Genomic DNA, 16,257 nt, shown 5'->3' with positions numbered 1-16,257 from the left:
GTAATCATAAAGCTATAACTGTACATTATACGTAGCCATCTGCAATGCATTTATTGTATACTTTGCAGATAGCTGTCCCAATATTTCCAGGCTCCACAGATGGCTTTCAAAAGCACATAGCAGGGGTGGAAAACAAACCCCAATCACTGGGTGTTTGCAGGGTGCAAAAAATGCACAAATCATAAAATTTTAAAAAATGTTCTTTAACCAAAGAAGAAAAGCTCCCCATTTCTATAATTCAAGGTGCATAACTAGACTAGACTTTATTGACTCATAAATGCCACTACTAAAACATGAGGGGAGGCGAGCTTTAAGGGCAGCTTTCCTGCTTTTATCATGTGCTGTTCGGGACGATACCAGTCATTTCCCACAGCACGTGTCATCACATTGTGATGATGTGTCATTTTGACTTTCATTTAAATAAAAACATTATTGTGCCAATTGAACCCATGTGGGTTCTAGAGATTTATGATCTTTTCTAAAATGTGTAGTTTTAGATTATAGCAGTCATGCAGCGTATGTTGAGGTCTTTTATTCTGAAAGTAACAGGAAGAAGCTCTTTTTAGATATACGTAGAGCAAAGCAGGTTTTGGTACAGATCGGGCAGCTTCATGAATAAAGTGCTCGTCTTAGGTCATTTTAAAAAATAGAATTTGCTGGCTGGAGTAGACACGGTATGATTTATGAAATAATAAATCAGAGGCAGATGTTTCTGAAACGTTCTTAGTCATAAAAATAATTCAGGAAGTGCATAGTTAAATCTTTTACCTCACAGCGTATGAAACACAAAACGTCAGGAGCTTCTTTTCCAGCACATGTTCAAATTCTGATCTAGTCCCAACAAACTAAACATGAAGTCCATGATGTTTGTGGGACAACATGGGTGATGAGATTAATGCTAAAAAGCAGATTGAATTTTTTTGACATAGCCAATTTAAGAAAATGAACACAGACACACTATGCAGCTTTAAGTTTTTTAACTTAATTCCATTTCCCCAACTTTTATGAGCAGAAGTAGAAGCTAAAGTTTGTATTTATGCTGTTATGCGACAGGTATGTCAGCTGCTGGCGTGCCTGGAAATTATCTTTGAGTTCCAGCATCCTTGAGTCAGCACATCTGTCGGTGAGATGTGTTTACGTTTGTGAACTGGAGCCAATAAAAATGTGGGATAGTGCCTCAATATGTGGGGACATGAATAGAAATAATGTGTGGTCCCATTTAAAGTGTGACACCTTAAGACAGAACCTGTGAATTGGCCTTCAAGCTGTTTCTGAATGCTGAGGAGCACCTGCAGCCAGGCAACACTCCTACAGCTCAGACAAAAACATGTCAACTTTAGTGACGCGGTTCAAACTGTTATAAAGAACACGTGAACACCAAGGACAGGCAGGTACGTGAAAGGAGAACTTTCATGTCATGACTTGTTTTGAGCAGACGCGCATCTCACATGGTGATATGAGCATTTAAAGTTTACCCAGAATGCACTTTTTGAAGTGAATTCTCTGGGGCGTCTCTTCCTCTACACTGCAGACGTTAAAGTTGTGTTATTGAATACGATCTGAAACGCTAGGATGTATCACGAGATGGACGATCTGATATCCTCGTGTTGGTGTTGTTCCCTCGTCATCATAAATAATGTTGTTCCAGGTTCAACACTGCAAGTGACCAATCACCTTCTGCTGACGTCATCTGCGACCTCGAAAAAAAACAAACGGCTTCGAAAAATCTACTTCACTTGCGAGAAGAGAAACCGCCTCTGTAAGGACAATATATATAATGCTTACCATTTATTAAAGGAAAGTATCCTGAAATGCAAAGAATTCAAGTTCCGGGATCGGCGCACAGAAGCGGTTTCTCTTGTCGCAAGTGAAGTAGATTTTTTGAAGGCACAAAAGGGGGACGTCACAACAATGTGATTGGTTACTTGCAATGTTGAACCTGGAACATTTATTATGATGATGTGGGAACAACACCGACACGAGGATATCAGATCATCCATCACGAGATACTGAAGCTCAGAGACGGTTATAGAGCAGCGGTGTCAAACTCCAGGCCTCAAGGGTCGGTGTCCTGCAGGTTTTAGATCTCACCCTGGGTCAGCAGACCTGAATCAAATGATTAGTTCATTAGCAGGCCTCTGGAGAACTTCAAGACAGGCTTAGGAGATAATTTAGCCATTTAAATCAGCTGTGTTGGATCAAGGACACATCTAAAACCTGCAGGACACCGGCCCTCGAGATCTGGAGTTCCCCACGCCAAATCTTACTCAAATAAAACCTTGATTGTGGATTGTGACACTCGTGATTTGGTTGCGGTTTTTAACAGAGATTAAATGTGATTTTCAGTCCTGAAGGTTTCATGTGGATATAATAAATACTGACACTTAAAAAGCCTTTAATTTAAAACCATTGTTTGTACTTTGAGGGCTGTGAAATTTGAAAATATTTGCACTATGAAGGTAAAATTACGTATGGTTTTATTATAAATACCAACTTTCCTGTCATTGACAGTAATATGAAGAACCACTTGATGGAAGTCGACGGTTTGACGGCACTGGGGGAAATCTCTCAACTCTTTCCGCATCCCTCATCATTTTCTGTAAAAAAGCGGCACTACAGCTAAAGCTTGACACACTGACAGACTGAAATAGGTGCGTCCCTCTAAATCACTCTGGGCCCTGGGCTTTTGAGAAGATGAGGGCTTTGAGTTCAAAAAGCCCGACTGGCTCATTGAAGCCACAATTGGAGTCATAAATAGACGTGCTATGAAAGGGTGACGGCTAAAATTGCTGCCTCGGTCCCTCAAAGCAGCGAAAGTTCCTGGCCCGTTGAGCCCTCAGCGCACAGACGGAGACATTTATAGAGAAGCAGGTGAAGGAGTCAGCTTTTTTTACATTAATGGAGCCTGGAAATTGTCTGTCATTTATAAATTAAAATTCTAGAATCACTTCTTCTATAAATTTTCAACAAAGAGAAAAAAAAGCAGATACGTAAAACGACAGGACAGAGCAGGAAAAGTGAATAATCCAAAGAGGATCTAAATGAACTTTAAATTTGCAAAGTTGAAGTGCAGGAAAGGAATGTGGCACAGACACCAAATACAGACACCAGCTGCCATAGTTGTACCTACTTTGTAGGGCTGCAGGTATGCAACGCCTTCAAGTGAGGCTTCCAGGTAGCAATGGAAACCGAGTTCTCATCAGCCGCATAACTACGCCAAACACACTGCATGCAGAATACACAAAAAAATAGGTGGAAGGGAAAAATTAAAAGACCCCCCTCCCAGAAAAAAACGATAAACAGACAGAAAAAAAAGTCAAAAAACAAACAAAAGAAAAACAAGGCCCCAGAGGGAGTCGGGAGAAGAGGAGAAAAGAAAAGAAAGTAAAAAAAAAGAGCTGATTAGTGAAAACTAAAACACGGATGTGTCACACGTCTGGGGTCGGCCGGCGGTCAGGCATGGATACATGCCTGTGGATAGGCAGGAGGCTCTCATAGTGCCGCCACGTGGCGTCCAGGTAGGGCCTGGTGCTGTCGGTGGAGTAATAACGCCACGCAGCCTGGTACAACATGGGGATGCACAGGATGAAGAGGAGGAGGAGGAGATGGGAACATATGATGGACAAAAGGAAAAGGAAGCATGTGGGGAAATATACGTGGAGGTCAATGTGAGGTCAGCACCAGTGAAAGTCAGGATGAAACTAAAGGTGAGTGAAGATCAGGTAGCAGGACGGAGGGGATCGTTTCTGTGCTTTATACCATAGACTGTATATAAAAGACAGACATGCAGTGGGAGGAGTTTTCTCTGTAACTCAGCTCTTAATTTAACATCGCCGTGGTTCCTCAGACCCCAAAAAATAAACAAAAACAAAACAACCATCCCCTCAAATAACCCTGCCAGGCTTTCGGATTGTTTCAGACGATGAGCTCAGTAGGAAGGAAATGTTTTTGACACATTTAAACAATTGCTTTAACCCTTTAAAGTCGGTCGGAGCGGGCACGCTCTGTTTTGCGTAACTACTTTTAAATCCCGGTAGCTCTGCAACCATGTGAGCTAGCGCAATAACTTTTTTTGCATGTGAAACCGGAGGAGTTGTACTTACATCTTATACCATCAGCTTGTCCTCGGTCACAGTTTCCTTCCACATATAGCTTTGCAAAAACTGCATAAAAAGCACTTGCAGCAACAAAAACATAATATTCCAGAAACACGCTTTGCCGATCCGATCAGCTGTTTGTAACACTTCCTACGTCCATCAGCGCGAACTATCGCATGTCCGCCATGACCTGCCCGAAACCGGAAGTGATGTCATTTTGCGGAAATGTAGTTTTTTACCATCAGGGCCTCATGAGCCTATACTGGTGTTTTTAAAAGTTATGTTTGACTTTATGACTTTCTGTGTGGTTTCTGGGATGCTTAGGACTCATATTGCACTGCTGGAAATAGTTTATTTTGATGCATATGCTGCTTTTTTGCAAATTTGCATTATAATATATATTTTCGTTTTTCCTGCAGTGTATAAAAATTGGTGTATTTCAAAAATAAAACTATGAAGACACTCAAAATAAATTTCCTGTGGTGGGAAACTATTTTGTGCAACTTTTTTGTATTTACAGTTTTGAGGGATAAGCCTCTTAAATTTCTCTAACTAGAAATATATGTTAAAAAAACTAAAACGATTTTCAATTTTTTTGTAGTTTATTGCACTTTTTTGCAATTTATGTAATAACTATGCACTTAATGCATACAAATTATTAAAATTTAGGCTATAATGGTTGATGTATAGCAACTTGAAATGCTCCCAAAAATGGCTCCACAGCATGTAAAAATATAATATAAGCTCTGGTGGACTTGGTTCTATGGTAGGTCTTAAAGGGTCAAATCCAAACTGGATTTCATCTGAAAGCTGATGACGAGTCCCAGGTATTTAACCCAGGATTGTCACGTTGGAGTTCGTTCCGGACATGTTGGCCTTGTTTGCGAGTTGTTGTCCCGCCCTATCGTCATGTCGTTTGTTAAGGTCATATAGGACGAGGACTGAATGTTGTTAGCTCGTCTGGAACGGGACCTCAGGACCGAATCATAGGTGGCAGATAGTTGGAGTTGTCGGACACCACTTCAGTACAGTGGACAGAGATGCTGTCAGCCACCTACAACACTGACTCCTCATCAGCTTTAGAAACTGAAGAAGCCTTTGGAACGTCAAGAGATTAGATGAGCTGAACAGACATTTTAAAGCATAAATAAAGTCACAAGAACTGCTAACGTTGGGTTATTAATGAACTACACTGTGGTCTCATGAGTTTAACGTTGAATTTCTAATCCGGTTTCATGGAAGTTCTTAAAAATAATCATTACCTCCATTCATTTGTGTGTCTGGACATGGATTTAACAGGGTTTTTTCTCCTTGTCATGAATCTTCCTTGGGCAGTGGTGGTTAGCACAGCTGCCTCACAACAAAAAGGTCCTGAGTTCAATTCCACCATCATGAAGACAGCTGGGATAGGCTCCACCCCTATAAGCTTTGATAGACGATGTGCGTGGAACATCCCTCGGTTCCACCTGTGCTCGTAACGCCTGCTTTCAAAACGGCAAGAACGGAAGAAAAACAGGACTCTGCAACCCAAATGCTGATCTCATGGTAGCCATGACCATCTTTTATATACAGTCTATGGCTATACTAGTAGGAGGTGAAAAAGATGATCGAGCTTTGAGAAGATGAGGAGAGAAGTGGGCTGCACAGGGTGACGATATCTGCTTTTCACAGGGTTTCGTCGAGCCCACGAAGGGAAAAGGACAAAGTGGAGAATGACAGTCGCTTATAGATTTCAACAACACTACAGTGGATTGAATCGTCAACGTTAACGTCTTCATTGTCCAGCCCAAAGCAGAGATATGTGTCAGAGACAAAAGAATAACAGGGTGTCTGTTTTACCTGGATGAGGTAGGCCGCTGGGTTTCTTCTCTTCTCAAAGTGCTTCTGTCTGTGCTGCTCCTGGACCTTCAGGGCGAAGCCTGAACCCAGAATACCCTGAAATGATATAAACAGCAATAAATACACCATGATGTGGTTTCGTGCACTGGTAGCAGTGACTTAACCCTTTAAGACCTACCATAGAACCAAGTCCGCCAGAGCTTATATTATATTTTTACATGCTGTGGAGCCATTTTTGGGAGCATTTCAAGTTGCTATACATCAATACAACCATTACAGCCTAAATTTTAATAATATGTATGCATTAAGTGCATAGTAATTACATAAATTGCAAAAAAGTGCAATAAACTACAAAAAAATTGAAAATCGTTTTTGTTTTTTAACATATATTTCTAGTTAGAGAAATTTAAGAGGCTTATCTCTCAAAACTGTAAATACAAAAAAGTTGCACAAAATAGTTTCCCACCACAGGAAATTTATTTTGAGTGTCTTCATAGTTTTATTTTTGAAATACACCAATTTTTATACACTGCAGGAAAAACGAAAATAAATATTATAATGCAAATTTGCAAAAAAGCAGCATATGCATCAAAATAAACTATTTCCAGCAGTGCAATATGAGTCCTAAGCATCCCAGAAACCACACAGAAAGTCATAAAGTCAAACATAACTTTTAAAAACACCAGTATAGGCTCATGAGGCCCTGATGGTAAAAAAACAAACAAACTACATTTCCGCGAAAATGACGTCACTTCCGGTTTCGGGCAGGTCATGGCGGACATGCGATAGTTCGCGCTGACGTCTATTCCAATGTAGGAAGTGTTATGAACAGCTGATCGGATCGGCAAAGCGTGTTTCTGGAATATTATGTTTTTGTTGCTGCAAGTGCTTTTTATGCAGTTTTTGCAAAGTTATATGTGGAAGGAAACTGTGACCGAGGACAAGCTGATGGCATAAGATGTAAGTACAACTCCTCCGGTTTCATATGCAAAAAAGTTATTGCGCTAGCTTACGTGGTTGCAGAGCTACCGGGATTTAAAAATAGTTACGCAAAACAGAGCGTGCTGCTCTGACCGGCTTTAAAGGGTTAAAAAGAGAGTATCCTAGTGCTCCTGTGCAGGCTTCCAGAAGTCAGCCAATAAGAAGAGAGCAGGCAATCGCTAAAACGGCTTGTTTCAGAGAACTTTTATGTCCTCAAGTAGGTACATAATTCAATTTAATGACTGAATTACTGTGACTGGAAATTAACTGAATGTTCTATTACAACAATACAACAATAATTATTATTATAAACTACAATAATAAGGTTGTAAATTTACATTAAAAAAGAAGCAAATTTCATAAAAAAGGAAACTTTACGAGAGAGAAAAATGAAAACCTGTTACAGAAAACTGATTCATAAAAAAAGAATAACTTACAGCTGGCAAGGCAAAGAAGGAGATGCCGAGGAGGGCGAACCCCGCCGACAGCATCCGCCCCGTCCACGTCTTTGGCGTCTTGTCTCCGTAGCCGATGGTTGTCAGGGTGATCTGTGAAAACAAGGATTATCATCAGGGCCTGATGGATGCTCATATGGAGCCTCTGGCTGTTTAAACAGGGAACTTTTAAACTAATGTTATATTTAAAATTAAAACTTGTGCTGTATCAGAACTTGTAGGTGACCTGGTAATGCCGACGTTGTTTATGACTTATCTAAACATCTTCAAGCTATTAGTAGTTTTTTTATTTAACAGTAAAACGTCATTAGTTGGAATACCTATATCTATATCTATGGCATCTTTTAAAGGTTGTAGGACAGAAACTGGTTTCATCTTTTTGTTTGTGCCTCAGGCAGCTTTTGCAGTTTTGGTGAAATGGTCCTTTAAGTGATATTAAAAGGGGTTGTTTGGTTAGTAGACTTGAATGAAAATGCATCCTCTGCTTTACTTACACTGATCTATTAAGACTGCTTTATTTCTGTCAGACTGCTCAGTGTTAAATGTCTTCTGCTCCATTGTATTTGCATCTTTTTCCCTTTTGCATACAGCCTGATTTTCTGAGACATGATTTTAAATGATGCCTTCAAGCACTGCAATCACATCTGAATGATTAAACCTGCGCAGAGGCTTTAACGGGCGTCAGTCTGTGCGGCCTTGGTTCCAAGAACGCTGCTGAAAGCCGGCGGCTCAAATGTTTATTCTGCTTTATCTGAAAAAATCACGTTTTCTAAGGCACAGAATGAGCACTCCTCCTGTCCTTTATGTGCAAAGACCTACCGAGCATCTGATGATGTTGTGCAGATATGCACGGAGAGGGCGTTTTGACAATATGAAACCTCAGATTCAATGAAAATGGACTCAAACATCTCGATGGAAGATGTCAGCAAGTGAAGTTTTAATAGAATTAAAAGAGTTAATTGAAGTAATGATTCAAATTGATGGTACTTAGTGCATCAAAATATGACTGCTGGATAAAAGCATTCTTATGTGTTCAACGAAAGCCTGAAAAGGAGCACTTAATGAAGTGTATTCACCATTTAATGACAGGGGCAGATGTACTTGGCCGTGGACTGAAACTGGCAGAAAAACCTTACTTGGCTTTATTACTGTGCCGGTTTTATCTGCACATCTGTACAGATATCCATCCATCTACCGCTTTGATTTGGAAGCCTGAACATTTTTCATTCAGGCTCTGATTACCATTCATGACAAAGGCCATTTTACACCATTATGAATTTCTGAGCCGGATTAATAATGGTGTTTAACGGAGCCGTGCAGGACTAATGTTTATGGACGGGCTGTTGGTGCTCAGAGGCAGAGCTGAACAGGAGATAATAACGGCGAGGATTCTGCTTTTCTGCATCCAGAGCAGGACGCACTCATCTGAAAATACTCAGAGTAAAACCTGCTGATGTCCAAGAAGGTCTCACTCAGGAGGGTCAGGTGGCTGCAGAGATTGGCTGACAGCTGCTAAGAAAATCATTTCTATCAAGGCTTTTTACTAGGCGTGGGTTTTTATAATCGATTTATCGATTAAAATCGATTCTGGCTTGGATAACGTGAAATCGATTCATTAAAATCCTGAATCGATTTTTCAATATAAATGTATTTTGCCCGAAATGGCAGAATCTCTGGTGAAAGATCACAAAACTTCAACAACCACCAAACAGCTAAGACAGTAAATGAGAGCAGGAACACGGATTCTGCACAAAGACTTAAACACACAGCGCAACCAGCGGATCAGAATCAGTGAGATGTGACTTTCTCAGCTGACGGTCGGGGCTGAAAGCCGACAGCTCGCTGATTCTGATCTGTCGGCGGGTCCGCGCTTTGTGTTCACGCCCTTTATGCGCTGATTCTAAAGCTGTTAGTTTGATGTCTCTCCAAACAATATTGACCGAACCAGCAGCAAAAGAAGATCCAAACTACGCTTCACATAAACATCGTCATGAATTCACTCTGACTTTTACTGTTTTGCTTCGACCACGATGCACAGCTCTCTCTCTCTCTCTCTCTGTACTGTTTTCTGCATTATTCGCTTGCTTGTTACGCACAAGCAGTGTTGGGAAGGTTACTTTTAAAATGTATTCCATTACAGAATACAGTATACATGCCCCGAAATGTATTCTGTAACGTATTCCGTTACGTTACTCAATGAGAGTAACGTATTCTGAATACTTTGGATTACTTAATATATTATCATGCTGTTTACAACTACATGAATGTACTATTGCTGTGATTTATTACTGTTACTGAAGGTTCGCGGCTCCGAACCGTTCCGTGTCGGGCTTGTAGCTTTACTAGCTTTAGCTAGCTTTAGCTAAACTAGCTTTACTTTGTTGTCTGGGTCAACTTTGCTAGCAGAGACAGAGAGAGGCGTTGAAAGGCTGCTCCAACGGAACTTATTGTTTCGGAGGAAAACACGAACACGGTGTACAGTCGAGTCTTAATAGCTTACTTACAACTGGGCTCGTCAGGCTCTCTTCTTGGCTGCAGTGGTTATTATTATATTTACATGCTTCCAGCTCCCGTTTCTGCTCGATGACAGCTCGTACTTTTCCTTTTTCTCCCTCCCTCGCTCACAGACACATAACGTGTATAGCAGTCCATTCTCCCTGCAGCACGGACTACACTGCCCATGATGCTACATTCTTTAGAGCTATACCTGTAGCATTCTGCCTATTAGCTTAGCACAACAACAAGGAAAAGGCCTCTCTCACCCAGGAAACACGCAGAGAGAGCGTCACCCTGTAACCATGGCAACCGTAACGCTGCCGCCTGGAACAACAGAACGTAGCTGTCAAACAAAACCCAAACAGTCCTGACCCGCCACAATATGAAACAGGGAAGTACCGCCGTGTAATCCATTTATTTCAACAAAGTAACTGTATTCTAAATACCACCTTTTTAAACGGTAACTGTAACGGAATACAGTTACTCATATTTTGTATTTTAAATACGTAACGGCGGTACATGTATTCCGTTACTCCCCAACACTGCGCACAAGTCTGCCGTTGTTTACAGGCTGTCGGCCGACGTTTTTTTCCCCGTTTTATATCCTTCCGAAAAGAAAACCTAATTTCTGCCGTTCAACACTGAACAAATTTAAACTTTTAAAAATTATGCAAAATGCAAAACGCTTAGCCGTGTCTCTAATAAAACCGCTGTAACTTCAGAGGTAATGTTCATGTGTTAATTAATGGTTTTCTTTCGTTTTTGATCTACTGCAGAATATTTTTATAAAATCCCAGGCCAGGAAAATCACCTTCATGTTTTTCTGTGTTTTATCTTCAGCTGCTTTGACACAAAGGCCTCTGCTGTGATGCTCACACCTTTGATAAAGTCTTGCGTGTGTCAGCTTCCTTTTTATAGATACAAAAATATGTAAATGTACTGATCTGAATTATAATATTTCTGACTGTCAAAATTTCCCAGATTCAAATCGAATTAAATCGAATCGTGGATCGAATCGATTCTAGAAATCAGTGACGATACCCAGCCCTACTTTTTACTAAAGTACAGAAATTCCTCCAAACTCACCGTGCCCCACCACAAGGCATCCGCATACGTAGCAAACTCATTGTTGAACTTATTCTCCACAAGGTAGACAAGGAACGAAGAGAAGATGAGGACCAAGAAGCCGATGTACCAGGCGGTTACCAGTTCCTGCAGAAGTCAAAGAGGTCATTCAGAGTTTAATGGTGGAAAAAGGAGCATTTATTTAATGCACAACCACTCTGGCATATAACAGATCGACCTAAAACCGCTTTTCTCTGAACACTGAGGTCAGAAACAGAAATAAAATAATGACGTGATAGGTCACGACCCTTTACAGAACCTTCCTCTGATGCAGTCCCTTATTGGTTTAGACATAAATGAGATAAAACACTGCGACCAACTTCCTGATGTGCTGAGCTGCCTGCTCTGAACTCTACGAGACCTCTGAATGTGCCCGGTGTTACCTGCAAAGCTAATCTGACTCATTGCTCTGCTCGAACAACGCTGTAGGAACACAGCTGTGCTGGTGTACACTTTATCAGGAACATTTAGGTAGGTGATGAATGCTCGTGAAAACCTCTGTGACCTCAAAATAGCAAGGAAGAGCAATCAAACTATCATGCAAGATTAGTCTACTAGTTTAAAAATAAATAAATACTGCATAACATTTCATCTTTAACACCTTTAATTGTTTTAATCGTATAAACATTGCGTTACAGAAACATCTTGAAGCTCGATCAGAAGCTTGATGATCTGCAGATGCCCTCCTCGCCTACCTTGCTGTGTGCGTAGACTACAGAGCCCAGCAGCTTCCAGGTGCCTCCCCTTCGGTCCATTCGCACCATTCGTAGGATCTGCAGGAAACGCAGGCTTCGCAGGACTGACGTGGCAAAGATGTTGCCCTGGCTACCTGCTGACACCACCGCCACTGACGCTATCAGCACTATGATGTCTGGAATGAAAACACAAAACGACGGCTTACCAGCAGGAGAGGTTGCGATTCTTTATGAAGCTGCCTTTAAAATGATCTGCATTGATAAATATGTGTATTCAAACAGAAATAATCTATACAAAGCTACACTATACAGACAAATCTGCTGGGTCACCAACACACTGCACCTACAGGAGCTGCCTTGCTACAGGAACCAGGCCATGAAGCTCCTGGCATGCCAGAGGAAGACGACCACAAAAAGATCAGAAAACTTGAAATACAGTTTTTATTATGGTGGATTATGAAAACTGATTTTGATGCTAATGCTAGCTGAAGTTTGGACCTCTGCAGTTACTGAGTCAACAGAGCATTATTCATGTTTATGCACTTTACCTTCTCTGTGTGATTTTATACACCTGTGACTGAAACACTTGAATTCAAAGGCTCAGAGGTGTTCACCAACACTTGTGCACAGAGTCTATATTTAAAGAAAAAAATTAAACCGGGGGAAACCGGACTTCCACAGAGTGATAATAAAACATCAGCAGTGCTGAAAGTGGACACACAGAGACCACCTGGAAGCAATGTTCCCTCTAATTTTTCATGTGTCTGAGCGAACACACAAACAAACATTTCAAACTATTTGCAGAACAATCAGCTGTTCTGCATCAAATCTGATGCCACACAAATCATTTGTGCCACTCCAAAAAATCATTTCTGTCCACTATGAGATGAAGGAGAACAACAGCCTGATACCTGCAGGCCTGACAGCAGCAGATGTGTCACTGCTGTAACACCTGTAACACTCAGCAGTCGCCTCATTGTTCTGACACACACAACAAAAACTACACTACACAAGATTTGCGCTAAACGTCTCAAATCTCTCATCTCAAAACACCGCCGTCACTCCTAAAACTTCCCCCCGTTTCTTAACAACTAGATGCCACATTGCCATATCATTTTTTGATTGGTCGACATGGTACTTTTTTCGACCAATAGGGAAGGGAGAGGGTTTTTGGTTTTGTTTTTTGTTTTTTTGCTCACAGGCTTTCGAGCGTTTTCCTTATAAAACGCCGTTTTTACCGTTTCTTCCCGCAGTAAATATAATCAACGACAGTATTCAGGAAGAAAACCAAACATTGCAGATATTTTATCACAACTCTGGTTTTACGTGGCCGATCAACACAATTTAAAAACTGGTATAAAGTCCACACTTTTCCCGTCAGTTGTTCCGTCTGTCCTGCTCACATCTCCAATGGTTGTCCACGTTGTCATTAACGTGGCTCCACCCCACATCAGCTGCTTTGCTAGCTAAAACACCGGTGTCGTCACATAAGGACGCTGTCATAGCCTGTCAACGTTGCTTAGCTGCGTATATACGAATGTGAATCGCATCATTGGCTGGACTATGGGATAAAGTGGCATCGCTCTAATCCCATACGGGAGCAGCTCGTCACTCACTGACTAACACTGCAAAACAGAATTGTTAAAGTATTAATTTTAATTTCAATTCAGGTTAGATTTTTTTTTGTGCACAAGGCAGATTTTCTGTGCGCAGAGACCGTGCCAGCAGTGCGCAATTGCGCACGTGCGCAGCTTAGAGGGAACATTGCCTGGAAGTGTAGTTTTTGGTATTTATGGGTGGTGCCAGAGAACTTTATGATCCCAGAAAAGCTTCCCGACTGTGCGTTATAACCCTGGAGGCCAGCTTGGCATAAGTTGACCTGCTGTCAGATCTATTTACTGGAGATATATATATTATTGTAATACTCATTTAAAATTGATTAAATATTCAATATTACTAATATCTTAATGGCCACATGCCTCTAACAGCCTGTGGAGTGAATCTTACTTGCTTCTTGCTTCACTGCCTTCCTTCCATAAATGGTGAGCTACATAAACACGAAACAAGAGCTCAGAAATTGAGTTTTTTAATCACTAATTTCAACACTCAGCTCGCTGCACAACAGAGACTCAGACAAACCCCACAAAACTAATACAAAAAAAGAAATGGGATAAAAGATTTATCATTAATTCACCATCTGACAAACAGTATGAGACGCTGTGCGATCATGTGCAGTGATTTATGTGTACGTTCTGTGTGCACTCAAAAAATAAGAAAACTGGCTCTCAGAAAAAACACGACTATTTCCCTCATCTCATTGACAGCTCCAAAAAAAAAAAAAGACTGCTCACTCCTGCTAGCAGAAAAGAAAACAGAAGCAAGTATATCTTGTTGTTATTGATCTTAACGTGAAACCATCCCATCAAAATTCATTCTCATCTGAACGCGAGTTAGATGGTTCGACGTCTATCATGCAGCAGCAATAACAGTAAGTCAGCGTTGTCATCTCACTGCAGTAAATCAGCCCAACAAAGGCTCTATATTACTGGAGATGACATAATCTGCCCCAGGCATCAACAGCACAATAAGGTCCTATGGCCTCTTCCTATGCAGAGTATATGCTGATTTAAGTTGCCTGGCTGCTGCATTGATCTGCTGTTTGCACAAACACAGCAGAGCGAGAGGTAATTGGCTAAAACAGTGCTCTGCTGTATATCTGAAAGCAGAGCTCGCACTTCTGCTTTGTTTCCTTTTAATTTCCCATAAGAGCATAAAAACCGTGACAGACGTAAACACGGGCACAGAGAGGCGGACGCACACAGATCTGACTCTGTGCAGAGGAAGTTCACACAAAGCACAGCGAGCACATGAAAACACCAAACCCACAAAGAGCACAGACAAATAAGACCTCATCCGATTAAAAAAACCCCCAAATCTCCCATCTCTTCCATCTCAGCGATGCTCCACGTTAAACTCTACACCCGGGCCGTGCTATTTTACTTCACTGTGCACGAGAGGATTTCCCTTCTGTCCTTCAGTCGAACCCATTTTTTAAAAGAGAAAATGTTGATGGTCGTATAAATAAACAGATCAGTCGACCCACAGTGGGGAGAGGAAGAGAAAGGGGAAAGGTCATGAGCAGCGGCGGCATTACAAATACATTAAAGGGGCACCGGCAGAGCTCGCCGACTTTGAAGGTGCTCAGAGGAAAGTTAAAACAAAACAACCACAAAGAATCCAAAGATTTAAATCAGTCCAGCTGACTCTACACTGCTAAAATAATAGGGGTGGGGGAAAAAATGGATACTGTGTAGCATCGTGATATTTTGTTTGCTAATAATGTATGGATACAGGGACAGCAGAAATCGATATTTTGTTACAAAAAAGGTTTTTGTGCTCTGACTTCAGAGCATGTTGATCCTTTTTCTGAGCAAGAATCCTGACATTCCTTCACTGTCCAAATGTGTTTAACTTGTTTTTGGCAGCAATAAACATGACAGTTTACTTATTTTAATTTAAGACATGTTTTATTTTAATTAAGTTTAAAACTTTTTTATTTAATGTAAAATTATATTTTGTTTTAATTTACTTTCAAATTCTTCAGTTGCTGAAGGGGCTGCATAGTTTTCATAAACTGCATAGTTCAGAATAGCTATAATTGTACCAGATGGTTGATTCAGTTAAGTTGGACTAGACTGTAATACAAACCGTTCAGTTTGTCAACAATAAAACTGAAATGAGAGAAAGACTGAGTGTGAGACTTTGATATTAGATAAAATGAATATTGATAAAGTTTACCTTTATGTACAGAATCTGAATATCGCAAAATATTTTTAAAAATTGCAATAATATCGTATCGTGGGATGTATGGTGATTCCCACCTCTATAAAATACACGTCTCTTTAATAAGAGTAAGACAGCACATCTCACGATAGCTCCCCAACAGTGAAGTCAAAAATGTAGGAACATTTTCACCCATCACACATCCATTCATCAATCCGCTTGTCCAGATCTGGGTTTCTGAGGAGCTGCCCAAACCGCCCACCCAAACACATATACAGATACACCGTACTACTGAAGCACTTCCCTACAGGTTAAACCAAAGGATGCAGGTGAATGAAGTCCACAAAACACATGTAGACTGGTTGGACAAACTCCTATGTATCCTCACTTATCCTTAAATATCATTCCAGGTCCAGTGTTCCACAACCAGGATAGAAATTGCATATTTCAGTCTGAGTTTTTCACAAACCAACTTCTTCCCAGTTTAGAACTTAAAGACGGCAAAGAGCTCAGCTTCTCGATGAAACTACACAGACCGGTGGGCGGCCTCCCATTTTTAAACACCTCCACTGCAGAGCTGCACTTTCTGCAGATTTTTAAAAACTTTAGACCAGTGGTTCTTAACCTTGTTGGGGGTACCGAACCCCACTAGTTTCATATGCGCATTCACTGAACCCCTCTTTACTGAAAAATACAATATGATTTTTTTCAAATTCAAGACATAGATCTGTTTTTTACTGGTGCACAAAATGAGCCGTGCATGTCACGGCGGAGGCTCTGCCGAAC

General features: G+C 40.9%; 1 protein-coding gene across 5 annotated transcripts in view; it reads right to left on the bottom strand.

The window, feature by feature from the left end:
* The window catches only part of kcnq5b (potassium voltage-gated channel, KQT-like subfamily, member 5b), a 170,816-nt gene that overhangs the window by 21,597 nt on the left and 132,962 nt on the right, over positions 1-16,257 (bottom strand). For all 5 annotated transcript variants that reach the window (XM_087842188.1, XM_087842191.1, XM_087842189.1 and 2 more), the window contains exons 4-8: positions 11,689-11,864; positions 10,955-11,080; positions 7,355-7,465; positions 5,937-6,032; positions 3,131-3,225 (exon numbers count right to left, since the gene is read on the bottom strand). In XM_087842188.1, the coding sequence (XP_087698314.1) occupies positions 3,131-3,225; positions 5,937-6,032; positions 7,355-7,465; positions 10,955-11,080; positions 11,689-11,864 (604 nt within the window). The remainder of the gene's footprint in view (positions 1-3,130; positions 3,226-5,936; positions 6,033-7,354; positions 7,466-10,954; positions 11,081-11,688; positions 11,865-16,257) is intronic.

Source organism: Neolamprologus brichardi, chromosome 6, assembly GCF_056152115.1.
Source record: "Neolamprologus brichardi isolate AB-2024 chromosome 6, ASM5615211v1, whole genome shotgun sequence".
Lineage (NCBI taxonomy): Eukaryota > Metazoa > Chordata > Actinopteri > Cichliformes > Cichlidae > Neolamprologus > Neolamprologus brichardi.
Note: the sequence above shows the minus strand (reverse complement) of the source record. Positions and strands in the feature narration are given on the sequence as shown.